Source organism: Colius striatus, chromosome 16 (assembly GCF_028858725.1).
Source record: "Colius striatus isolate bColStr4 chromosome 16, bColStr4.1.hap1, whole genome shotgun sequence".
NCBI classification, from domain to species: domain Eukaryota; kingdom Metazoa; phylum Chordata; class Aves; order Coliiformes; family Coliidae; genus Colius; species Colius striatus.
The window spans coordinates 2,363,897-2,378,061 of NC_084774.1; the positions used below are offsets into that span (position 1 = coordinate 2,363,897).

The following is a 14,165-nucleotide window of genomic DNA, read 5'->3' on the forward strand; positions in this document are numbered from 1 at the left end:
GGAAAGAGAGGAGTAGAATGTTATAGTTCCCCAAGCCCTTTAAGCCAGCAGTGCTGCTGAAAAGAGCAGCCTTACTCTCTTCCCCAGCTGCTCCTGCTCACATCTGCACCAGCCTCCCGTGTACCAGGACTAACATTTGTGAGGTGATGTGGATGGGATCCAGATTAAGACCAACCTGGCAAAACAAGGCAGCTCATTTCAACCCGTGAGGCTGCTGCTCAGGTTCACTCTGTGGCCACATGAAAGCTGGTGCCAGCAGAAGCAGGGAGAGGGAGGTACTCAGCAGGGGCAGGGGATATCGCTCCTGGCAACAACGTGCTGGCTTCAGGGACGCTGGCACGAGGGGCTCTGCCATGTTCTCCTGGTTACTACCATCGTGGAACCCCTGTGCTGGCACCTGTGCAGGATCACACGTCTCCTGCTTGGGGTGGCCAGAAGGGCCAGATCAGCCTCAGCCAAAGGAAAAAATGTGGCTTTCATATTGCTGCCTCTTGCTGCCAAGCCCTGGAGCAAAAGCACAGCCACCATCCTGCTCATAGGTCAGGCCATCAGAGGAGAGAGCTGACAGTGCTGGGCAAGCACAGCTTTCCCCCCTGTCTAACGCCAGGCCTGGGGACCCTCCTCTGCTCTTTCCCCCTCCTGTTACTGAGATCTGTAATGAAAAAGTCACCGTCCAAACCCATTGTTGTGGTTTAGAAAGCCAACGTTAGTTTATTGCAGCACTGGGGATCACTCCTCCTAACATGCACATCGAGAAACAAAAGAAGAACACTCCTCATATACATCAAAGACAATGAATATTCATACTCTCTCCAAGGATTACATGCCTGTCTAATACATATGCAACACGGGGTGACCTTTAACATGTTTTGGGTGGAGGGTCAAGGAGCATCATCATGCATGTTTAGCATGTACCTCATCTAGCTCATTCCCATACTTACAACTGTTGACTTGAATATTGATTTTCTGGTTAATGAGGTGAAGGTGTCACTCTGGGCACTGTGCCTTTGCTGAAACTGTTCTGAAGCTGTTTGCTTGGTGGGGTGTGGTGGGTCCCTCCTCTCCAGTAATGAATGATAGGACGAGAGGAAATAGGCTCACACTGCAGCAGGGACGGTTCAGATTGGAGATGAGGAAGAACCTTCTCACCGAGAGGGTTGTTGAGCACTGGAATGGGCTGCCCAGGGAGCTGGGGAAGTTCCCATCCCTGGAGACAGTCAAAAGACACACAGCTGAGGTGCTGAGGGCCATGGGTTAGTAACGGGCAGGGCAGTGTGAGGGGAGGGCTGGGACTTCATGAGCATCAAGGGCTTTTTCAACCGTAGGGACTCTGTGATTTACAGCCCAAACAGGCCCGTCTCACGCGGTCCGGCAGCCTCCTCGCGCAGCTCCGCACGGCTGCCCTTCCCGCATCATCCTCCCCGTTCCTGTGGTCCCTCAAGGCAAAGCCCAACTCCTGCTGGTACGGCACCGGCGCTGGGACTGCGCGGTGTGTGTGTGCGCGCTCCCGAGCTGCCGCCGGCGCAAGGCGCGGAGCGGGTGTGTGGGTGTGGGGGGGGGGGGAGTGTGTGGGGGTGTGTGGGGGGGTGTGTGGGTGTGGGTGTGTGTGGGGGTGTGTGTGTGTGTGGGGGGTGTGTGTGTGGGGCGGGGTGTGTGTGGGGGGTGTGTGTGTGGGGGGTGTGTGTGGGTGGGGGTGTGTGTGTGGGGGTGTGTGGGTGGGGGGGTGTGTGTGTGTGTGGGGTGTGTGTGTGTGTGTGGGGGGGGTGTGTGTGGGTGGGGGGGTGTGTGTGGGTGGGGTGTGTGGGGGGGTGTGGGGGGGGTGTGGGTGTGTGTGGGGGGTGTGTGTGGGGGGGTTTGTGTGGGGGTGTGTGTGTGGGGGGGTGTGTGGGGGGTGTGTATGGGTGGGGGGGTGTGTGTGGGGGGTGTGTGTGTGGGGGTGTGTGTGTGGGGGGTGTGTGTGTGGGGGGGTGTGGGTGGGGGTGTGTGGGTGGGGGTGTGGGGGGGGTGTGTGTGGGTGGGGGGGGTGTGTGTGGGGGGGGGTGTGTGTGGGGGTGTGGGGGGGGTGTGGGTGTGTGTGGGGGGTGTGTGTGGGGGGGTTTGTGTGGGGGTGTGTGTGTGGGGGGGTGTGTGGGGGGTGTGTATGGGTGGGGGGGTGTGTGTGGGGGGTGTGTGTGTGGGGGTGTGTGTGTGGGGGGTGTGTGTGTGGGGGGGTGTGGGTGGGGGTGTGTGTGTGGGGGTGTGGGGGGGGTGTGTGTGGGTGGGGGGGGTGTGTGTGGGGGGGGTGTGTGTAGGGGGTGTGTGTGTGTGTGTGTGTGTCTGTGTCTGTCTGTCTGTGTGGGGGAGTGTGTGTGTGTGTGTGTGTGTGTGTGTGTCTGTCTGTCTGTCTGTGTGGGGGTGTGTGTGTGTGTGTGTCTGTCTGTCTGTCTGTCTGTCTGTGTGGGGGTGTGTGTGGGGGGGGGAGGTGTGTGTGTGTCTCTGTCTGTGTGTCTGTGTGTGTCCCCGTGTCCCCGTGTGTGCGCGCTCCCGCGCGCGGCCCCGCGCAGGCGCAGTCGCAGGCCCCGCGCCGGAAGGGGCCGCGCGGGCGGAAGCGGCGCCGAGGACTCATGGCGGCGCTGGCGCGGGCCGCGGTGAGTGGCGGGCGCGTCCCGGGGGTCGTCCCAGGCTGCCGGCGCTGCCCCGCACGGCCCCGCCGGCCGCTCCCCGCGCCCGCGGAGGCCCTTCCGGCGGGGCGTGCGAAGCGTTGCGTGTGTGCTGCGGCATCCCGTCCCCCCGCGGCCCCCTGTCCCGGCAGCGGCCTGGCGAAGGAGCGGGTCGCGCTTCAGCACTTGTGCTGACACGGGAATGCTGCGGAGCTTTAGTGCTCCTGGTTGGGCATCGAGAAACTTGGGGTTTTTTCAGCCTGGGGTTTGTGCGTGTGCCCTGTGGGGCTGGGGTTGCTGTCCGCAGAGGTTTCTCTCTTGCTTGAGAGGTGTTTGGCAGCAAGGATGATGCAAAGGCCCCGGTTTCTGTGTTAAGAGAGCAGGTTGCTGTGAGTGTACGTGCACTAGTCGTGTACTAGAGTGTACACTAGCACACTAGAGTGTACGAGTCGTGCCACCCCACTCCTCTTTCTCATGTGTGTGTGTGTTTCCCTTGCCGTTAGCCTGCAGAGCCTTAGCAGCAGAGTACTGCTTCTTAGCAAATAGCCTAGAAAAGGGGAGTTTGTGCCAGGGTCTGATGTTCTGTCACAGTGCAAATACCGGGATGCCCAAGTGCTGCTTGTTGGAGACACATTTGTCAGGCCAATGAAAGGCCTTTGGTCAGAGGGCAATACCCACTTATGAAATTAATCCACTAAGTTCTTGGAACTGATGCCTCAGGGTGTGGTTTGTACAACCACGGGGAGCCCTGTCATTTCAGCTCAAGCTGAAAGCAAACGAGAGCAAACCTGCCTGAGAGTGAAGTGCAGCGACCTGCAGTTCCTCCTTCCTCCCACTCCAGCTCTTTCTCCTTGCTCATGGCTTTGTCCTGTTGCTTGCCATCACCGTTGCTGCCGTTTTGGTCCCTACGCTGCAAACGCTGGAGCGGCAGAACGCCAGCAACATAACATTATGTTAAAGGGTCGACCATTAGCAAAGAGAGAGGGGGAAGCCAGGCAGGAGGGGAGCAGTGAGAGTGGTAGGGAAGCAGTGGATCACCAGCTAGGCTCAGCTGTGTGAGGAGCTGCACTCCCAGGGTGCGGTTGGCAGTGAAAACCTGCTCAAGGACTTGTGTCCTACGATTACCTGTCCCTGGCCAACCCCTCTCCCAGCTGCTTCTGGCATTCTTGTAGCACAGTAAGCTGGTTCAACTTTGCAGCCTGGCCAGATGAATTTCTCTTTGGAGGGAAGGAGATGTAGTTGTTTGCCTTTCTTTGTGTGATTTCAGGTGCCTCGCTTTTCAACCAAAGCAGCCTGTAAGCTGTGGTGAGTGGGAGGCAGGGGACTTGTGACAGCAACGACGTGCTTCAGCTCGGGTTTTGCTGATCCTCAGTATTTCCCAGCAATTACTTTTGTGTTAGAACTTAATAGTTGCCTAATAGTATGAAAGTCAAGTCTTCAGACTTTCAGTGTCTTTTCTTCTGTCTTCAAGCCTTCTCAGCAGCTCACAGTGTGTGATACAGTCCTGATTGCTGTCTAAACGCTTCAGCTCTGCTAGGTAATACTGCCATTGTGATAAAGCTGTTCTTCACCTAAGAAGAGATGTTGATGAATAGTTTGCTACCTAAGGCCTTCCTCATGGTTGCCAGGACATTTAGAAGACCATAGTGACATCCTTTCATCTGTATCTTGGCAAGGCAGCTGGCTGCAGGAGGTGCTTGTGCTGACTGCACACTACTCCTGAGTAATTCTGTTCAGTTTACACTTGGGACGTTTTCTTTCAGCCAAATGGAGAAGGAAAAGTAGTCCTTGTAGTTTGAAAGGAAGGTTCTGTTCTGCAGGGATGGCAGCTGAGGGAAGATTCCTTAGCTAGTGTTCCCTTTCTGTTGCTCTGCCATTTCCTACTGTTGTCTTTATTACTTGATTGTTTGTCACACCTCACCTTTTCAGTGTGTGTGTGCTTATTCTGTGTTTCTGTGTCTCTGAGGGAGCCCTGGCCCAGGCTGCCCAGGGAGGGTGTGGAGGCTCCATCTCTGGAGGGCTTCAAGACCCACCTGGACACATTCCTGGGTGGCCTGATCTAGGTGGGAGCTGCTTTGGCAGCGGGTTGGACTGGATGAGCTCTACAGGTCCCTTCTAACCCCACTATTCTACCATTCTAAAAAAAGAAGACTCCACCTCTTTTCCATAATACCTGACCCTTCATTGCAGAAAACAGTTGTCTTCAGTGAAACTGCTTTGGACAACATACACTGTTGAAATACTAAAAATCTCATTTGTACCTGAACCAAGTGAGATAAAGATGCTTAAAAGCTGAGAGCTGGATGAAGGCTTTTGAGGGATCACTCAGGCATTTGAAGAATACTTCTTGAGCATTTGAATTTATTGTAGAGGTATAAAAGTTGTGGTGTAATTTTATGATGTAGACAGCCTTTCCCCTTTCCCCTTTCCCCTTTCCCCTTTCCCCTTTCCCCTTTCCCCTTTCCCCTTTCCCCTTTCCCCTTTCCCCTTTCCCCTTTCCCCTTTCCCCTTTCCCCTTTCCCCTTTCCCCTTTCCCCTTTCCCCTTTCCCCTTTCCCCTTTCCCCTTTCCCCTTTCCCCATCTGTTTCTGCTGTCAAACCTGGGGTGTGCTTGCACTGGAAGGCAAGATTGTTCCAACATCAACATTTAAACTTCCATCTAGCACAGGCTGGGAATTGAAGGATGGTTCTATACATGTATAAAACTTGTAGAAGTAGGAGGACACTTCAAGCTGTTTCCTGAGTCTTAGGCTCCTTTTCTCCATCACTCTCCTGTCTGTTCCAGAGCTGCCAGGCTGGAGTGGCTCAGTGGGTTGCAGCACGCAGTGGATCGTTACCCATGGCCGCCGCCCAAGGCCAGTGGAGGCGGATGCTCTCTGATGTTTTCCAGGTAGGAAACCTGAGCATGGTAAAGTTGTGTAAAGAAAGAAAAGGGGTTAAGTTGGAATCAGTAAGAAGAAGGTAATATTTTTAACTAAAAAGGCTTCTAAAAGTGATGTCTCCAGTCTCTGTGTGTTGCTGTCATATCAAGGCAACGTCAAAGCTTTCTGCTGCTAAAAGGGTTACTGCCCACTTCCTTATTACACACTTGTCTTCATTCCAGCTAGGTAGTCTTTTAATGGATCCAAATGATCTGTCATGAGCAGATGAGCAGCAGAAGTGCAAATGTAGGTGTGATTTTGCCCAAGCAGCTGTTACAAGGTGGTTGTGATTGCGTGTGGTGTCCAGCACTTTGTTTGACAGATCGACTCCACTGCACCGCAGCCTTGGACTTCCTGGTTTGTTTACCTAGCACCACACAAGGTTAAGTAGTGTTGTTTCAGGAGAAAGCACTGCTTTGCAGTTCTGTTTCCAGTTCTGCAAAGTGTCAGATTGTGTCTGTCCACAGGAAATTAACTGGAACTTTGTGTAGTAGCAGCTTATGGTAAAGAGGTGAAAAATGTGTAACAAATGCGAGAGCTGCAGGTTACCTGAGCAGAACAGGAGTAGCTCTCTTGGTGTTTTCTTCTTGCATACAATAAAATGAGAAGAGATTGGAGCCTCTTCTTTGTCCTCCTGTATACTACAGCTTGTGTCACAGAGCCATGACTTAGAGAATTAGAAACTTACCTGTAAGTTCTTTGGCTTGGAGAGCTTTTCTCAGCTAAGGACCTTCTGGTCCTGGGAAAAGTGCCTATGGTTTTGTGACACAACCACACCCTTAAAGCACTAGTCAGTATCACAGAACCCTAGAATCTTAAGGGCTGGAAGGGACCTGGAAAGCTCATCCAGTGCAACCCCCCTGCCAGAGCAGCACCACCTAGAGCAGGGCACACAGGAACCAACCAGGTGGGTTGGAATGTCTCCAGAGAAGGAGACTCCACAGCCCATCTGGGCAGCCCCTGCCAGTGCTCCCTCAGCTCAACAGGGAAGGAATTCTTCCTTGTGTCTCTTTGGAACCTCTTCTGTCCCAGCTTGTGCCCGTTGCCCCTTGTCCTGTCCCTGGCCATCCCTGAGCACAGCCTGGCTCCAGCCTCCTCACACCCACCCTTGATGGATTTGTGACATGAATGAGCTCACCCCTCAGTCTCCTCCAAGCTGAAGAGCCCCAGCTCTCTTGGGAGTAGGGAAGGAAGCAGTTATGAAGTTAATTGATAAAGCTGGGCTTACTTTGAACCACCAGTAGATTCTCTAGACTTCTGGAGATGACTACTCTGAACAAACCAGCAGATCTACTTTCCATGAACTTATTCATAAACAAGATACTGTTAATCTAGGTGTGCTGAGAGGCTGTGATAGGTATCCTGTAGTTTTCCTTCTTGTACACTACAGATGATGTTCTGTGACATTATAGTCATTGTAGTGTGAGCTTTTACCTTTCTCAAATTGTGACCCACAGAGACAACTGAATAGCTGTAGATAAAAACAACATGAACTCTGTTTGTCTGCAATGCCAGGGAAAAGAATTATTCTTTAATAAGAGACAAACTCCATAATGAGGAGTAGTGTGTGAGAAGATCAAAGCAGGTAGCCTGTGGTTTTGGGGAGTGGAGTGTTGTGTCAATCCATTCCATCAGTGCATTTACAGGATCCTGGAAGGTGTGTGGTGCAGGGCACTGAGCACAGACAGTTGTGCTTGTAGCAGTAACGGTAATGAATTGGTGGGTTTTTGTGAGACAAAGTGTTGCAGGATTAGGCTGAACTGTAATTGACTTGGAAGCAAACTAAGGGTGATTGGTGTAAAGTTAAGTGGTTACTAATCAACAGTCTCCTCATGTTTTCATTACCCTTTCTTTTATGATTATTACTAGAGACACAAGGCTGGCCAGTTCCAACTCTCCAAATCCTGTGGTGGATTGATTCAAGCCAATGGAGCCGTTACACAGCAAACCAGATTCTTTTACAGAACAAATAAGGTTAGAAGAGTTTGATGTTTTTATTGTCAGAGTGCACACTGTACTGCAACTGATACAAACACAGATAACAAGACAGTTTCCAAAACGTGGGAGATTTAACTTTTGTATGAGGTGTTTTAGTGTAGCCTGAGTCATGGGTCCCATGGTTTGAGTGCTCTCTGTTCCTTTCCAGCAACTGAAGTGTCAGCACAGGAAGGTGCAGTGGCAGTTATCTGGGTGGTTATCTGGGTGTTATCTGGGGTTTCTTTCAATGAGGAAAGAAACTAAGTGAAGGAGAGCAGATATTGGGGTGGAGGGGGCAGATGTTCCTTTCTTACCTTTAAAAAGGGAAATCCGGACGTTGCCCGTACGTATTGGAAATGATGAGAAGTCTCCTGCCTGTTCAGCTTGGGAATGCTGTGTAAGGACAGTTCTGCCATCTGCTAAACACTGACAATTGTCAGGCAGTCTACCAGTAGTGACTAATTATGTGTAATAATGACTGTTCACCCATGCTACTTTCTTGATTTGTGGTCTTTGCATCTCTTCCGTTGTCTTTTGTCTCGAAACACACATTTTATGGAGCATGTATCTTCTCCATAAGATTAGTTCAGTGCTTAATCCAAGGGAGTCAGCATCTCTCAACTAACAAATATCCCGATCCTGCTCTTGTTAATGCAATCTGAAGAAAAAGGCAAGATGGAATGTGTGCATGAGAAATAAGAGGACAGAAAGGAAAAGCAAGTTAGGGATGGATGGGTGAAACTTGGGAAAAAGCAGCAGTCCCAGTTTGCTGTCTGCCTCATTGTGTATTTTGCTGATATAGAGTTAAATACTGAGAAGTATTTTAAATTGGTTATTTTGACGTGCATGGACAAAATGGAAGAAGACAATGAGATGTGTGGAAGAAAAGAACCCTTGGCTATTGTTTACATCTAGTTCTCAACTAGAGTCTCCTTTTTTTTCAGTCAGTTTTTCAGTAGATTTCAAAATGTGAGGTGAACCAAACATTTTGCAGGCAAAGAGGCTGAAGCATACAAAATGACTTGCAGAATTCACCATGGCCAGCACTGAGAAGAGAATCCCCTGGTGCGTGCCTCTAGTCCTTATGCCTGCCTGCTGTGCCTCTCTTAATAGCGTGGTGCCTCTGTTAATAATCTTTAGAGGTTCTTCCAACCTCTGTGATCCATGCCATTTCAAAAGTTACCCTACTAGTGCTCAGAGAGCTATAGAGAATACAGCCAGGATGATCAGGAATGTGACCAGGCTCCAGTATGAGAAGAGGCTGCTTAGGAACCTTCTAAACTGAAGAGAGAACTGATGGGCGTGTGGATGATACTGGCCTATGGAAGTCATAGAAGATACTGAAAACAGGAATAGGAACTGGTTGTTTGCAGCTTCATCTAGGACAATATGGAACATCCAATGAGATGGCAGTGTTGGATTTAAAGCAGGCACAAGAGGACTTTTTTCACATAAGTAGGCCATGAGATCCATGGACCACAAGGGGATTACATTGTTTCAAGCACTGAGGTGTTAGAGATGCATCCAATTGTTGCTGCCAGAAATGAACCTGTGGGTACATTTTCTAGTGCAGGAGTGACTGTCACAAACTGTGTAGGTACACCCCAGAAGCTGTGCTGTGTGTGCTGCATTCCTGTCAGAGGTGGCGTCCTGCTCTAAGTGTCCTGTGTTGCCAAATTCCTTCCCTACTAACATTCTTGTCTGTGTTTGTTTGTGTCTTAGGAGGAAGTGTTTAGGGTAAAATTCTAGCAAGTTAAAGCAATTTAACATTTCTTTGGTCAGGGAACCTTCTCAGACTAGAATGGCTCTCAGTTGTATCCCTCAGGTATACAGGGGAGAATAATGAGCATTAGATTTTGATTAGAAGGGTTAAAAGTAATTGTTTTGATAACAAAATGTTTATACTGCATGCTGAATTCAGTAGAAATTATTTGCTGGAGCACAAATGGCTGTTCCTGATTGCCATTAGCTGATTGCTACTGCCAGGATGCTCAGAGACAGAATGACACAAAGATGTCTTGTCAGCTGAGTGGTGTTTAAGATGTGCAGTTAATCTGGAAGAGGAACATTTATCTTCATGTTTGCAGACACTGCAAATTACTGGGGGCCAAATACTTTCCTGGTTTGGATTTTCTGCAACTACCATTTAGTTTAAGAGGAATAGCAATCTGGAAGAGGTTTTCAGTAAGAATGCTGGATTCATGTAGTTTCATTAGTTCTAAGATGGAAATGATTAGTTTACATAATATATAATAACTCTAGAATATGCTGTTCCTGGGAGAGTAAGAGAGGGAATGTGAAAGGTTAGCTTTGCTCAATTCCTGTGATTTGTTTGCTCATTTTATCTGCAAAAGATTTAAGTCCAAATAAAGATGGACATCTAGAAAGAATATGGCAGTCTGGGATGGGAGCTGTTCTGCAGTGCTTGCATTTGTAAACAGAAGAATGTCACATGGGAAAAACAGCATCATATTTTCCAGAAAAAACCTAAATATATGTTTTGTTAAACAAGGTAAACAAAACCTCTGAAATTAGTATTAAACTTGTAGCTTTTCTAACAAAAATGATTGGTGAGATGTAATTGCTGAGACTGAGATATGTGACATTGCAACTTCACAGAGTCTTTCTGCAAAAGATTCCTTGCAGCCAACTGAAGAGAAAGTGGGTGCCTTCACAAGGATAATAGAAGCAATGGGTTTCACAGGACCACTGAAGTACAGCAGATGGGTAAAGCATTAATTTATTAATTATTGTGGTTGGTTGATACTTTCAGGCTTCTGACCCTCCTTCAGTTTCTTCAGGTATCTTGTTTTCTGCTTCATTTGTGGACCAAAGATATCAGCCTTACTGTCTTTAAGTCAAACACTCACATAGAATCATAGAATGGTGGGGGTTGCAAGGGACCTTTAGAGATCATCTAGTCCAACCCCCCTGCAGAAGCAGGGTCACCTAGATCAGGTCACATAGGAATGTGTCCAGGTGGGTCTTGAAGACATCCAGGGAAGGAGCCTCCACAACCCCTCTGGGCAGCCTGTGCCAGGGCTCCCTCACCTGAACAGTAAAGTAGTTTTTTCTTATGTTTAAGTGGAACTTTCTGTGTTCCAGCTTAATCCCATCAGCCCTTGTCCTGTTACTATCTACTATAGAAAAGAGGGATGTCCCAACCTCCTGACACCCACCCTTTAGATATTTATAAATGTTAATGACCTCCCCCCTCAGCCTCCTCTTCTCCAGGCTGAACAGCCCCAGGTCCCGCAGCCTTTCCTCACAAGGAAGATGCTCCAGTCCCCTGATCATCTTGGTGTCCCTGCACTGGCCTCTCTCCAGCAGTTCCCTGTCCCTCTGGAGCTGGGGAGCCCAGAACTGGACACAGGACTCCAGATGAGGCCTGAGCAGGGCAGAGCAGAGGGGGAGCAGAACCTCCCTTGCCCTGCTGCCCACACTCTTCTTGCTGCCCCCAGGCTGCCATTGGCTTCTTGCCCACGAGGGCACGTTGCTGCTCATGGTCAGTTTATTGTCACCCAGCACTCCCAGGTCTGTGTCTGCAGAGCTGCTCTCCAGCAGGTCACCCCCAGCCTGTCCTGGTGCAGGGAGTTGTTCCTTCCCAGCTGCAGGACTCTGCCCTTGTCCTTGTTGAACCTTGTGAGGTTTCTGTCTGCCCAACTCTCAGCCTGTCCTGATGTCACTGAATGGCAGCACAGCCTCTGGGGAATCAGCCAGTGCTCCCAGTTTGGTGCCAGCAGGGAACTTGCTGAGGGTCTCTCTGTCCCCTCACCCAGGTGGTTGATGAAGATGTTGAACAAGACTGGCCCCAGAACCCATCCCAGGTGGAACTCCACTGCCACACGCCTCCAACTCCATTCTTCTGTCATCTTGTCTCTAATAATGACCACCTGCAGTTATCTAGCAATAATTTAATTGCAGCCCCAGCACACTGTGGTGCCTGTCTGTGCTGTTCCAGCCTACAGCTGCTTCAGGGCCTCCTGCGTGGAACTCACCATTTTTCTGTATTATGTATCGATGGAGTTTTCTTCTCTAAATGTGCCAGTTGCACTTTGAACTCTTGTAAGTTTATAGCATTCACAGCATTCAAGAAATGAAAAGATAAATGACACTTCAGGGGGTTAGGTATTTTGGTTAAAAGCAGTTGCTTTTAATCAGGTGATGCTAAATCTCACGAGAGCCGAGTTCCCGTCCCTTGTGCTTGTGTATGCATTGTTGTAATAAAGACTCTTGTTAGCTCTAAGTGTTGATTCAGAGTTCTCCTTAATTGCTGCTCTTTACTGCCTGCTTTTGGCTAGGAAACTTGGGTTTGGAGAGAGTTATTTTGTGGTTAGGGCCCTAGGGACCTGAGTTCATTTTTGGCCTTGCCAGAGCTCTCTATGAGATCTTAGGGAAGTTTCTTAATATTTCTTTGCTTTTCCCCCATTTTCTTGTCCCTTCCCCCACACCTCTTCTGCACCCTGAAACTTCCATGATTCAATGTCACCAGTTTCTCCTGTGTTACCTGCTTCATTTAGGGGCTGGGTCGCAAAGCCAATTCCCTACAACATGTTTTTAATGCCTGGTCTGGGGCAGTGGCTTTCACTGGGGAGATCTCTGCTCTCAGGCTGGGTAGTGTTTCTTTCAAAAAAGAGACCTCCAGAGCTCGAGTAAGCAGTGTGAATTACTTCAGTGCAAGAAGTTCAGATGTGAACTTGCTTTTTGACAGAAGCCTGAGCTGATAGAATAAGAAAAATACAGGCTCCTGTGTTTCCACAGGAGGAGATCAGTTGCAGCTTCCTTGCTTTGCTCCTGATGGAGGAGTTACAGATACTTACTTTGCTAATGTGAAGTGGCACATGACAGGCACAGTGCTCATCTCTAGTGTAGTGAGTGCTGAGGTCATCCCTAGTGTGTGTCACTCAAAAGTAAAAAAAACCCAAACCTAACCCAAAAACCAACCAATCCAGAGGCAGTTGTGCTCCCTGCCTCAGGCAGGACACTGGCTCTGCACTTGGTTGATCCTTGGTTAAATCCTTTTTCTCTCCTTGATGTTAGTTAAGAGGAATGGCTGACAGCTCTTCTCTTAAGGTCTTTCGTGCTCTTGAAGCTTCAGCACATGTGTCTTTGTTGTAGATGATGCCCTGACGGTGTTCCTGGTGCAATAACAGGCCAAGAATAAACTTAGAAGTGCTGAAGGAGGTCTTCAAGACCATATTCCCGTGTGACCTGATCTAGGTGGGAGCTGCTTCTGCAGGGGGAGTGGACTGGAGGAGCTCTAAAGGTCCCTTCTGACCCCCACCATTCTGTTATTCTATGAAGGCACCTGATAGTACCTCACTCACATCATTCATCATGTGGGACTCCTTTCTCACTTGTGAAGCTTAATTGGTCAGTTTTTGTTTTGGTAGGAGAAAAGGTATTTTTTTGACATCTGTCACTTCTTTAATATTTAAAGCTTAAATTACACAGAACACCTGGGGTGTGTACAGGTTGTTGGAGGAAGCTAGGAATTGTAAATTGGTGTCTTTGGAGTCTCTGTAAGGAAAGCCATTTCGTTTGTTTTGCTGTACTGGCAGGATTATTTTCCCTTTGATGTGGAAGAGCATTCCAGAAGCTGGTTAATTTATGCCTCAAGGCATAACTGATGACACTTGTGTCATTCCTGGGAGAGAGAATGGTTTAATGTGCTCCTGGAAGTCTGAAGTGATTGTGATTCTCCAAAGAAGTTCTTTCAGAAAATCACAGTGTGTGTATTTAGCAGCAGCAGTGGTGTTCCCTAGCTGTCACCATCAGCACTCTAAGTATTGTCTTTTCTTGCTCTTTAGAAAATTAAGGTGGCAGCTCTGCGTATGTACACGTGCTGTGTGGAGAAAACTGACTATGAGGAGTTCTTTAACAGTAAGTAATGGACTCAGTGGTACTGGGAATACTGACCTGCTGGGAGAATGTCTCCTTAAATACATTTACACCAATAAACAGGGCAGCAAAAAGACTTGTCAGACCCTAACACTGCATGGCCAACTAGCAGCTGAGTGCACAGCAGTGTCCCCATAGGTTCTGAAGTGGTAAGGGTTGAAGGGCAGATGCTGGAGCCTGGGGTTTTTACACCTTGCCTGCTGCAGTGGAGCGTAAGAGCAAAATGGGATAAATAAGACCCAGAATACCCTGGACCTTGGAGGACATTGTCTTTTTGATCATCAGTGATGGAATAAACTAAGAATCCAGATATCTCTTCCCATTTTACTGTGATCAGATGGTTTCTGTGTCCTACCCTATGCCATGACTGGTTGGGGGAAAGTCCAGTATAACTGGGATGCAGGTATGAGAACCAGCTCTGTGCACGATTTTATGATACAGGGTCGGTTAGATCCGAGTCTTACCTGTCTCTCTTCCTCATGACTGGGGCAAGTTTGCCTAGAACTTAAAGAGTCTTTCTATATTATACTAACCATGACAGCATTAAACCAGGACATATCTCTTGAGTGGGTGGAGACTATGACCAGAACAGAGACCCAAGTCCCTCCCTGAAGTGTGCAGGGACAACATCGAGCAGTAGGATTCATCACGAACAGTAACAAAATCAGAACCTCGTTTTTTCCTGAGCACACAACTCTCCCCAGCTGTGTGCCCTCTCAGGGCTTTCC

General features: G+C 48.9%; 1 protein-coding gene across 2 annotated transcripts in view; it reads left to right on the forward strand.

Moving 5' to 3' along the window:
* Positions 1-2,570: 2,570 nt before the first annotated feature.
* Positions 2,571-14,165, forward strand: part of LOC104558938 (ubiquinol-cytochrome-c reductase complex assembly factor 1) — a 61,055-nt gene continuing 49,460 nt past the window's right edge. Inside the window, exons 1-5 of one of the 2 annotated variants that reach the window (XM_062009381.1) lie at positions 2,571-2,627; positions 5,424-5,528; positions 7,429-7,533; positions 10,156-10,263; positions 13,347-13,419. In XM_062009381.1, coding sequence (XP_061865365.1) covers positions 2,604-2,627; positions 5,424-5,528; positions 7,429-7,533; positions 10,156-10,263; positions 13,347-13,419 — 415 coding nt within the window. In that variant the 5' untranslated portion in view covers positions 2,571-2,603. Of the gene's footprint in view, positions 2,628-4,868; positions 5,012-5,423; positions 5,529-7,428; positions 7,534-10,155; positions 10,264-13,346; positions 13,420-14,165 lie in introns of those variants that run through there. The other variant, XM_062009382.1, reaches the window with a different exon arrangement.